Consider the following 12456-nt stretch of genomic DNA (forward strand, 5'->3'; position numbering starts at 1 on the left):
AAATCGGTCAGTATTGTTTTACTTATTTTTTTTTAAAAATCTAATCCTCATTAGGAATAATTAGCATTAAAAAAGCTGATTAGCTTCCCTTTCTTCTTCTGATAATGGTTTGAGCTGATATAAGCTCTTCTTATTTCTTTAAAACGATGCGGTCACCAGTGATTCTGTTTTAAACTTCATTGCAGCATTAATCCGTATGCCTCAAGTGATAAATCCCGAAGATCCATGGCTAATCTCGCTCAACACTGAGAGGAGAGTTACCCCCTCTGATATAGCCACAAATCAACCTTTCAGAAGCAATTATCATTTAGACAACCCTACTCTGGTATTTAAACACCCCGCAGACACCGAGGGTGGAAAATCTGGGCCAAAAGTGTATTTGTGCATGCCTTGATGTAAGTCTGTGTAAGTTTGTGTGTGTTTTGAGACCCTGGGCCTTCACTGGAGAGAAAATGGATGGACAAAACCACAGGGAAAAAAAGAACACAATGGTGGCCCCGTTTGGTACGTCTGTGGTTTCCTCAAGAAAACGGAATATAAATTTGCTCATTTGCCTTCAGTGCCCTCTTTGTATGTTTGTAGACATTAGAAAGCTGATGTAAACTCCACTGAAGCGTCATCGTATCTGCTTCTCATGCACAGGAGCAAACTGCCAGCATATATTCATGTCTGAAACATATTTGCATGTGTCATGTAAAGGAATTAGATTTATATTTCCACAACATGATCACAAGCAAAGAGAGACACTTGCATGTGCACTGAGGCAACAAGGGCTAGGTGTTTAATTTCAATACTTTATGATGTATTGACCGAAATGTGTCCGTGGTGTCATTGACTGCTTGGTTAGGTTCTTACATGTACCATGCATTTAACACTGCACTGAAGAGTGGAAGGGGACGCGCCGGTGGGGGTGTGCTGTTTTCTTAGTAGTTTGCCAAGACTGCCCCCATTTTAAAGTCCTTAAAGCCAATTGTTCTGATTTTTAATGCAAAATATGGTTGGATTCTGAAGCTCAAATGGTGTAGACACTTTCAGAATGAACTGAATTAGCTTACAAGGCAACTAGAAAACACATCACAGGCTGTTTTATCTTAAATTTACACAATTTAGCGCTAACTGGAAACTTAAACTAAAAGCAAATTGAAAAAAGAAACATGGTCAATATTTATCAATGTGAGGTATCATCAGGTAGAGGTGCTAAAATTCAGATATTGTTTGGCAACGGTATTCATTTCAAATGATACCCAGCTCTAGAGTTAGACTTATCTCCCATCAGTTTCTGTTATTAAAGAACGTCAACAATAAGCCAGGTCCTTCAAATACACTCCATTCATTTCCAGCAACTGCCAGCGACCGCATGTGCCAACTCAGCTTTAGATTACTTGTAAATACTTCTCTAACAACCAGCTCCTCATCCTGAATCCTAACCTGTGGTAAGATGGAGTAAAGTCTGTGCTTATTACCGTCACCTTCCCACTGTAGCATCCACTCATTAGCTGCCACTGCAATGAATTATACCTCACAGCTATGCTTTTCGCTGCTTTAACAAGGGGTCTGGAGCACCAAGTTAGTCCCCTCACTATGCTGTTAATGCGCTAATCATTTACAGCATGAGACGGCGCGCTGCACTGGCAGGTTTAAGAGAGCAATTTGGGAGCCGCTGGCTAATTTGGATTTGGTGAAGCAGCGCCACAAAAAAAAAGGCCCGGCTCTCATAGCCGAACATTTCTAACCTCTGCCACTCGTGTAAGGTCACCAATCAGAGAGTGGCGTTGTGAGACGTGTCCAGACACTGTCATTACTGTGCCAGTCACTGATGCTCCTCTCACCCTCCTACCACCCATTGTGCCCAGCACCTTAATAAATAATTCATACGCATAGGAACATGTGAAGGGCACATGCTCAGTCAGGGCTTTGCTTTCACTTCATTTCATATGACTGATACACAAAGAGGGTATTTATACATCCTCTTTCTTCTTTGTTTTTATGAATTATGGGGCACAGAACAGTATCTAAATTATATATTATACATAAAGTATGTGGGGATAAATAAATAAATAAATCTTCAACAGGTCAACTATTGAAATTGCAGGTGGCATACTGTCTCGCAAACCATTCTGTTGGCCAGTTTGCTTTTGTATAGTGTGCTGACCCACATAATTACTCTAAATCAGTGAGTAACATCCATGGCACATTTTGTTTTGCATTCGCTGCATAAACAGAACACCGAGGCCATTTTATGTGCAGTTATAAAACAAACTCAGGGTGCATATTTCATCAACACCTCCTGACAGATATGAATCAGGGCTGATGTCAAACCAAAATCAGTATTCTGTTAACAGCTCACTTGTGCCTCATTAACGACTGGGCTAGATGTTGCCATGGCTACCCAGCAGAAAGGCCATCAGGGGTTCACAGTGTCAGCTCCCCCCGCTCTCCACTCCCTACCACTTTAACCCTCTCCTCAGACACACAAGAGTCATTACCCTTTCGCCTTGATTGCCAGATAAAGTGTGGGCTGTTCAGGGTTCAGGGAACATACAACAAACACATTAGGAACTCAAATATATAGGCGTTACATTTCCTATGTAAGTGAGTGTGTTATATAAATGAATTGCTGTGTCTGCTTGGCTTTCAGTGGCTGCACTACTATATTGTGCCATGCTCCTCTTGAGCGTTGGGCATTAAGCGGCTGCCATGTTCCCAGGTAAAGAGGGCCCCTCTCTTTGCTAATGGCACTCCAGCGAATGACCTTGACAGCTTGAAAATGAGCACATTAAGTAGAACACTTAAATGTATAATTATGCACTTGTTCCAGTGGAACTGTCACTACTCTGTAGGTTAAATCATTACGGCTTAGGCAAGATAAAATAAAAAAAAAGAAATAATAAAAGAAATACATTTTTAACAAATGCCTATCAAAACAATTAAGGCACAGGACTGGCTTTGATATGAACACATGAAAAGGAGCATCACTGTGCTCATTAAGTGAGCACATTCAAAAAAGCAAAGCAGTGGAGAGTAAAGCAACAAACTCAGCCATTAGTCATTTTTATGAAAAAGAAATGTGCATGGAAATGTGATGTGCTTGTTTACAACATGACAGTTTGATTAAAAATGTAATCTGAACAGCAAGATAATGTATATAATGTTAATCACTAGTCAAGTCAGTGTAGCACATTAAAAACAACAGTAGTTGAGCCAAAGTGCTTGCCAATTGAGGCAGATGGATCAGAATCTGCATACCTATGCATGATAAAAGGAATAGTATAAAAAAAGGCAATAAAACATATGGTACAATAATGGTATGGAGAAGGCAAGGCTAAAAATGTAAAACTAAAGCAATGAACATGATACAATTCTTGAATAGAATAAATCGCAATTGGAGAACAATATATGTAAGTTAAGAGGAGGCTTGACAAAAACCATGGGGCAGCAGGGGACTGAACTACAAGCAAGAGAAAAAAGATGGGTCTTTAAATTTGATTTAAAATTGTCAATGGTGGGACAGGACTTAATGAGCCGAGCAGAGCCTGGGAGCAGCAACACAGCTCGGTAACCTTTGATTTTGAGCCATGAGTGAGGAACTGAGAGAAGTTGTTGTGAGGATGACCTAAGTGACCTGGGGGCAGAATAGTGTTGTGGAGCCATTTAAGGCTTTTAAAAATTAATAGTACCAATGCAGGTGAGCAAGAAGCAATTTGTTATCTATTCTTTGTAAACTTTTGAACTAACTGAAGTTGAGAAAGGGTGGAGTGGGTATGTATTAATCGAGCAGAGAGGTGATAAAACCGTGGATAACTGTTTTAAGATCGGCTTCAAACAGCTTGAATTTTCCATTAACACTTGATTCACACCGTCGACCTGAGCAGCACGTGATGGCTACATCTGGCTTGCGCATAGCTGCAGCTGCCAGCGATATCTGTCTATACTGAGTTTGCCTTTGATAAATATCATACAATATAAGCCTCGTTAACATATGAATGGATTGTGTCCACAGTAACACAGTAAGAGAGCATTTAATCTGAAGCAGAGTTTAAAATATATATTAATATTTTTTTCTGTGTCTGTGAAATATTTTACACATATAGACACTGAAACTAAGGTGTATATGTTATTGGTATCTTGTTGGTATATGAACATACCCTTTTCGATGTAAAGAAAATAGGCAAGACCTCGACTCTTTCGTGAAGCGTTGCTGCAGCTGCTGATTGTTCTAATCTGTTAACAAGGCTGAAAATCTTCCCCTTCACACTTGTAAAACACAACAGAACATTTTTCGTGTCAGATGTGATCACACATGATGATTAAGGCGAGGGCTTGTGCCTGCAGAGTGTGCAGGAGGCAGATTCATCCGTAATGTTTACTATTTCCGAGTCTCAAAATGACCACAAAACTATAACTGTGGTAGAAACGGAAGGCGGTGGGACTCCTGTCTGCCTGCCTGGCAAGAGAAACACTCTGTGGTGCACTGGGATTTTAGAACTAAACTATAAGCAGGATGCAAACAGACTGTTCAGAAATCTGATGTTTTCATATCACAGAAGACGAAAAACAAATAGGAAAGAGTATGTTGAAATGTATTACTTGAAAGCTACATGCCACTGTTGTTTTTTGAATGTTCAAATGTTTTCAATAAAGAACTGTGTGTTGAACTACATGGGATTGATTGTTTCGTCTTCGTGGTACCTAATTTAACGGAATTTGAAGGACATTTTGAAGTAAGTTCTTCACCATGCAAGATTTGATGTAATTTAGACAGTTAAAGAAACATATGGTGTTTCCCAACCTTAAAGGCAGTCCAACTTTGAAGATGAAGGTGGATGGAGGTGATACATACATACAGCCTTACACACTTAGCAATTACAAATAAGGTGTTTGATACTAAGATAGTGCTTCGGTTTCACTTGGCCACGATGATTCAGTATGTAAAATACTCATCACTTCTATCCTCCTGTAACCAGCATTACACATCAAGTTCAATCAGCTCAACAATATTACATTGTAATATTGTCAAGTTGATTTACTGTCTAATTTTGTTGCTCCAATGTTCCAACACTGTTTGCTGACACATACTGAGTTAGTGCAAGCTGAAAAATATTGTCAAATATCAACATTGTCCAAATGCCAGCAAACATTCTGATTGTATTTTTAGCCTATATCGGCCACCCTTAAGTGAGGCTATTTTGCCAAGAGTTGTTGAAGTGTGTCATCCCCGGATTCAATCTCAGGTTGATGTTCAGTTTCTTTGTGCTCATTTGTAACCTGCTTGTGTTTGAGTAGTTTTACAGTAATAATCTTACAGCTCCCTTGTGATTGCTGGGCAATAAAAATGGCCACCTATCGAGATAATTAGCTACAGTGCTTTTCTCCTATTTATACATTCGCAGGGACTGCAGAAAACTGCAAGTGAACAGTAATTAATCTTAAAAGGAGAAGGGACGTGATATATTTCCCATCAGAACTTCATTCCTTTTAATACTTTAAAAAATACGTTGGGCATTTCAGCTGCCCTCATGAGAAATTGACTGTTATTGATCAAATGAACATATTTCCATATTACCATGGCCACAGAGTAGAGTCTGTCCTTTCTCGGGCCTGCGCCAATAAATTTGCTCAGCCGGATTGTTCAAGCCCCTCAAAGGACTTTGACAGCCTAGAGGCATTCACATCACTGCACCTCTTTCTCTCAGCACCTGGGGATTTTTTTCTCTGTTACATTTTGGAGATCTTTTATTTAGAGTGCTACAAGAACTGCACAGTGGCAAAACAATATAGGGGTCACTAGTGCTGGTTTTGAAAGTGAGCCTGGCAGTTGGTGTGAGAAAACATTGTTAAGCTATGTCGGTATGTAGTTCAAAAAAGACAGATCTGTAAACAGCATGCGTATGTCTACAGTCTACTGCTACAAACAGCCAACCTATTTGTATTTTCCACGGTGGCCAGCACATCCCACTCTCTCTGGGGTTGCTTTGCGCTGTCATTTCAACTGCCTGGCTCCTTCGCAGTGGGCATACACAGTCATTCACTGTGGTTTCAATGTTGCTAGGCTACCTCACTTCTCCACTGTTTTCTGTTTGAAAATCTACTGTTCAATAAAGCAGTTCAAGGGAGACCTGTGGGTTTGAATACTGAGCGATATGAACCTGCAGGAGTAACTGACAACACTAATAGCCTTTTTTTTGTTTCACAATACCTTTTTTCTTTTTTCCCTTGACTCTGTAGCACAGTAAGACTATCTGTGCCTACCTCTACAGCCCATGTTCAGTCATAATATTCATACATCAGAACATTTATAACCTTCTGGTTACATTTTCCTGTTTTAAAAGTGTACAATCTGAGTCATAACCGGAGTGGTGAAAATGTTCCCTTTGTAGTCTTCCACTGTTCTTTTATGGTTCGGTATATACATATCCGCCCAGCGGTGTCTAGGAGTTATTATTATTCCTGTTTTGTCTATCCTGTTTTCAGATTTGGATGTTGGGCGTATTCCAAGCTTGGACTGTCAAACACAGCGTGTTTCCAAGGTTGAAGGGTGAATAAGCGAGCTGTTCGCCGGGGCCCTGCACAATTTCAGCACTGCCTTTTTCTCTCTCCTGGTGAGCTCTCGATGATGACGAGTGCAGAGCAGTTTGACCCCAGCACAATAGAAGGCCTAGCTCCTTGAACTTTGCAGGGCAACACACCGTCGACCCTGTGACCCCAACTGCGTGGCCGCCTGATTTCCCTGGAGTCCCAAAACAAAAACTCATTGGATGACCCCTCAACTGATCCCTTCCTCCTCCACAGCTACATTTAAATTATCCCTCCCTCTTCTGTCTAGAGAAAAATATGCTTTTATTTTAGGTGGAGATGCTATTATTGTTGCAGTGTTGCCTCTTTAATATATTTGTCTAGCCTCGATCTATAAAGTCTATAGATTCATGTTTGATCTACACTTATCTTACATCTTTTGTTTTGACTGGCCTTATGAGAGCATCAATTAAAATAGTTGTGGCTTAAAATAAAGAATAAAGGTTTCTGAGTTCAAACTTCTTCTTCTTGTCTGAGTCCTGACTGTTCCATATCATTTCAGCTGGAGCTATTTCCATGTGCTTATCCTAAGCTAACTCTGAAAGGGGCCACATAAATATTTCAAATGCACTTCTGCTCATGGTGTAAGGTTATTATGGCCAGACGCTGTTGTGAGGGCATACTTTAAAGAGTTTGTTTTTTTGTAGCTGTTGTGGTTGTTAGCAGGAAATGGCTTGAACACTGAGCTAATTACTGGATGTTGACAATGTACTTCCTGGGGACTTGTGTTTTAAAAACTTAAATGGATCAGACTGAGAGTGAGCTATGGTGCTGCGTGTATTTAAGCCATTAGAGTCATTTGAAAGAAATTAAAATGAGGTTATATATTTAGTGCTCAGTGCTAACTGGAAAAAAAACTGCTGCTGGTGTCTTGTGTGATATACTTGATTAGATCACTTTAGTATGAACCTGTTTCTTGTTTGTAGTTGACTGCACACCCTGTGTTTCTGCCAATGAGAATTTGAAACTACACTTTACTTTGTTCTGTGCTTTGTCATCATTTTCACAACAGTGGTATAATGTCAGTGCGTTCAATTATGTTCCTGTGGTTTATTGTTTCTGTTTCACTCTAATTTTTGAAAACAAGAAAAGGCTGTCACACTTTCGCTTTTCTCTGTTGTTTTTTGGCTCTATGTTTAATGTTGTTTTAGTTTCCTTTTTTTTATAATAAAGTTTTTATTTTTTCAATCCGGACTTCTGACCCATGAACGCTCTCAATTACCAAAACAACCAATCAGCTGTAGGTTGTAAAGCGAATCACAAAGACTCTTGTCACATATTAATAGACTATTAAGGACAGGTTGTGGGCACCGTGATAAATAGCTACAAATAAATGTCTGAGTATTTCATTATTTGTGTGCATTCACCATATCTATAACACGTAACATGCAGTTTTTATTCTGAATATGCTATTCAGTTTTGACTCTTTGGGACCGTACATACTACCATGTCCCCTTTCTTTTTAACCAACCATGTGATGCTTCACTTGGCAACCGTAAAGCATACATTTGCCCAGAAGTTAAGGCAGCAATGACTGAAAATTCAATAAAAATATGACAATTTTAGGCTAATTTTGGAGAGGGCAGGGCTCCAGCTTTAGGTCTTAATGCTATTTGAAACTAAGTTAACCGTATGGTTCTAGCTCCATAGTTAAACCACAAATGAGAACCGTACTGATACTTTCACTCTCAGCATTTACTGCATCAGCATCTACTCCTCCAACGATCACTACTAGCACACACCCTTCAGCTGTGATATTGTAGAGAAACACATAAAACTACAGGGGCTTGTGGGAAATGAATGTGACATGCTGGTGACAAAGGGTGATCAATGTTCTGTTTGTATGTAAAGTATGCACAGTACGTGTATGTTGTTTCTGCTTCAAACAAAGTGCAAAGTCAACGCTTTCATGTTACAAGACGGTAACAAACAGCACACACACCGAATGCTACTGCACATCATGGGTTTACCTGCATGGATTTGTGTGGTGGGCTGCATTTAGTAAACCCCGTGTTTGCTGTCCTGTCAGCCACCATGTCTGCCCTGGGTGAGGGTGGGTATGAGGGGACATTATGAAGATGTACGACGCTGTCACAGTGGGATGGTGTTTGTCGCAATGCAAGCATTTTCTTCTCCTCTATTATCATTATCGTGGCTGATGTTATTGTTACAATAGCCATTTCAGGAAGCGGTTGAGCTGCTGAGACGAAAGGCAGAAAACGCTAAATGGAAAACGGAGACATTGGAATTCAGGAGGTGAATATGAGTTGTATAATATCTACATTTACAGATAATTGGAAGCATACAGTATGACTGCTGTGCCTTATGAAATCTTTATGGCTATGCGTGTGGCCACAATATAAGAGCAAGCAGCTACAAAAGAAAGTGTTCCCAGGCTGATTTATTGTTCTTTAAGAACATTTGTAAAGTTAATGGTCTAATGCCAACTATGCTGCAAAACCAAGCATGAAGGAAGGTTAGGACTCTGGGAACAATTTTAACTTTTATGAGCCTTGACATACTTCACAAACTGAGCGCTGGCCATGAGCGGTAATCAAAATTCAGCAACAACAACCCTCCATTTAATACTGCAGAAATGTAACATAACTAATACAAATTAGTCGAAATGGTACAAGCAAGTATTAGCAATGTCATCGCCACAGCAGTCACAGTTCCAGCTTCACACTTCGTTGACAGGCCACACATGTTAATGCTGTTTTCTCCCTCTCTCTACCCTCTTCTCTCTCTCTCGCATGGTTGTCCTTTAGGATGCCGAAGCAGGTGTGATAAATGCTGCCGTTTAAATCAAAGCACTCCCCTCGCCCTCCTCACCCCCTCTAGGGAGAAGGAGGATGCCTCCATGCAGATTGATATCAGGAGGCCCGGCCATATCCTGCAAGGGCTGACTGATGGTCTGTCTGGATAAAAAATGAACTTTATTCCCAGCGTGCAAGCTATGATTCATGTATCTCCCCTCCCCCTCCTTCCCCAAAAACCATTCCACATATACCTTCGCTACACGACTCTCTAGAAACAGTGTAGTACATCATATAGTGTTCCACCACCTGCCTACATCTGGAAAATACCAACAAGGTGTGTGCATGCCATAAACCAAGTAACATCAAACTAGCATTATTTTTACATTTTTACAACGGGGTGAGGTAAATGAAAAATCAAACGTCCTTCTAGACTTTCTTGAGAAGGGAACATGGCCATCCTCAGTATTTTCTGTTGTAATCAGTAACATCAGTCCTATCTAAAACATTTCAAACATAAATATATTATATATTTGAAATCATTCCCTCGAGTTTTGTTTGGCAGCGATTTGTTCCAAACACAGTGACCAACTCACATGAGACGGAGACGTGTTTGACCACTGGTTCTGTTTGGTCCTTCTGCCCTTCCATACCATCATGAGTGACAGGCAGGCAGAAGCGCTGGGGTCACATTACTCACAGTTAGCATTCTGTTCTTCCTCTTTCCTGCGCTAAAAACATGGTGAAGCATTGCACTTTCCGCTCCAAAAGTGAGTGGGTAGTGTGGGAGGTGGCGGTGCAAAAAGAACACAGCCCTGCTTCAGATTCCAATTAATTTGCCATCTGAAAGCAAAACTACATGTGCAGAAAAGGGATAATTGCTAATAAATTATCTTTAACGTCTCACTTCAACTGCCAAAAAGAAGACAAGTCAAGCCTAATGGCATTACATCTGAAAGGAGACAAAATGTTTTGACACGTTGTCGCAAATTTCCCGTGGTCATTGATGCCTTTATATTGTCTGTTCGCAAAACAAGTCATTAGCCTATGTGCCCGCTCCAACCAAAACAGCACTGCAATTGAGTCCTCCTCTTTGGGGAGGAGTTGCAGCGAATCATAAAAGCTTTTTTTGCAGAGAGGTGTCAATGTCAATGGAGTAGCGTTTCCATAATTGCACCCTATAAAAGTGTCGAATCACTGACGGTTAAGGCTAATGAGAGAGTGAAAAAGGACAGTGAGACGACATCCCGTAATTATCACCTCAAAACCTCAAATTCAAAGAAGAGGAAAAAGTAAGGAAAACATATGATATATGTTTTTTTTCTTAAAAATTCAAAGAGAAAAAGTAAGAAATTAAGAAAACATGATGTGTTTTTTTCCCCATCTTTAGAGTAGAAAGTATCAAAATGACATACTTGACCAAGAAAGTTATAGTTATACTATAGGGAGTGTTTTTGCTGATCCTTTAAAGCAATTTCACTTCCAATCAGTAAACTGACACTCCTGGGGAACAAAGAATGAAAAAAAAAATGAACACATCTTGTGACATCTAAAGGTCTGTTTCTATGGGGACTGAGTGGCATCTTTCATAGCACATAGGCATTTTGATACACACCAATGTCCAGCAGTCGACACAGTCAATCCCAAGGGGATGGTATAAGGCCACAGCATAATCCTTTAGATGAAATTGAAACCCTTCGAGTCAGATGGAAATACAGTTCCAGCAGTATATGAAACTCACCCTGTTTGTCATCGATCAAAAGGTATTAAAACTATAATAGAGATCTGTTAGGGATTGATTAAAGGTCGTATGAAGCCTAACAGAGATTGAATAAGATTTTTTTTTTTTTTAATCAATAGCGCAAATATTGGTCTTTGTACGAGCACTGTAACAATGATTAAAGAGCTTTCATAGGAGTGCAGTGGTAGGATTTGTTGCAGGTCCACTCATGAAATGAGAAATTCTGTCATTTGAATTTATCTAATTGGTATAAATAAGAACAAATGAGGTTTTCTGGCTTTATTGTGTGATGAAAGACCTTTTTTGTGGCTTCTTATTAGAGGTGCGAATGTGTACAGCCATAGACTCTAAATGTCGCAGCACACAATGTACTCACAAGACTGTAAAGTGTGGAAAAAGTGTCCCTCAAATTGCAAAAAAAAAAATGTATATCTAGTTCTAGGTACTGCATTTAGAATATTTAAACTGTCCCTGACATACCATGGCATGTCATTGTTTAAGATTTTAACTATGGAGACAAAAGGTACTTACCCTAATGAGACCTCTGTTCCTGCAGTGCTCTTTTGAGTGACTTGATTGAATGGGCACAGGGTATAAGTATACCTGCAGAAAAGAAAGCATAATATCCACATTGAGAAAACAGGTGCAGTGTTTTTCTTATTTTTCTTCACAACAGTTCTTTTCATGCTGTGCTTTGTTTCTTGCTCTTTTACCCGGGCTATGGTGAAAAACCAGAACTTGTTCGACATATATCAGCACTGGCAAAACTATTGGCCAATTTCACAGAAGTATAGCACAGCATGGTTGTTACGGGTGTTTATTTCAGCTGAAAAGAGCCAAGAAATTGCACTACAGAAATACCAAAGATGTTTAAGGGAAACTGTGTCGCCATTACATAGCCCACAAAGGAACACTGTCAAGTTTATCTCTCAATCGTTAAATATCACACTCATAATTCTCTCATTCGTTTTATTCTCTCATCTTCCACACAATACTTTTATATTACGTTCTTTAGTGATTTAACAGCAACTAATGTTTTTTTTAAATACATTTTTCGCTTGTCTCATTAAGTTGCAGCAAGAAGTGTTTCTATAGTAAAAAAAGCTTTGACAGACGAACATTATGCAAACTGCCCAGCAACAAACAACAAAGAGACAAAGTTAGGGGCTAGCTGGTGAACACGGTGGAGCATTTAGAGGTTAAAAAGCCAAATATTTCCCTGAGGAGTTGGTAGTGACCATAAACAGAGCTTTCAGGAGAGTGAATATTGTCAGTTGGCCATAAAGGACAACTCCAACTTAATGCTAATGTTGCTACATGTCTGGATATAGGCAACTGTTTGCTAATACATGAGTCAAAACAACTTTATCGTGTTGTGTTTTTACG

At 39.7% G+C, this 12456-nt stretch overlaps 1 protein-coding gene across 1 annotated transcript in view; it reads right to left on the minus strand.

The window, feature by feature from the left end:
• LOC127379638 (glucosidase 2 subunit beta-like) overlaps positions 1-12456 on the minus strand; it is a 120561-nt gene that overhangs the window by 8813 nt on the left and 99292 nt on the right. Inside the window, exon 13 of the mRNA XM_051429522.1 lies at positions 11602-11673. Within this exon, the coding sequence (XP_051285482.1) occupies positions 11602-11673 (72 nt within the window). The remainder of the gene's footprint in view (positions 1-11601; positions 11674-12456) is intronic.

Source organism: Dicentrarchus labrax, unplaced genomic scaffold (assembly GCF_905237075.1).
Source record: "Dicentrarchus labrax unplaced genomic scaffold, dlabrax2021, whole genome shotgun sequence".
Lineage (NCBI taxonomy): Eukaryota > Metazoa > Chordata > Actinopteri > Moronidae > Dicentrarchus > Dicentrarchus labrax.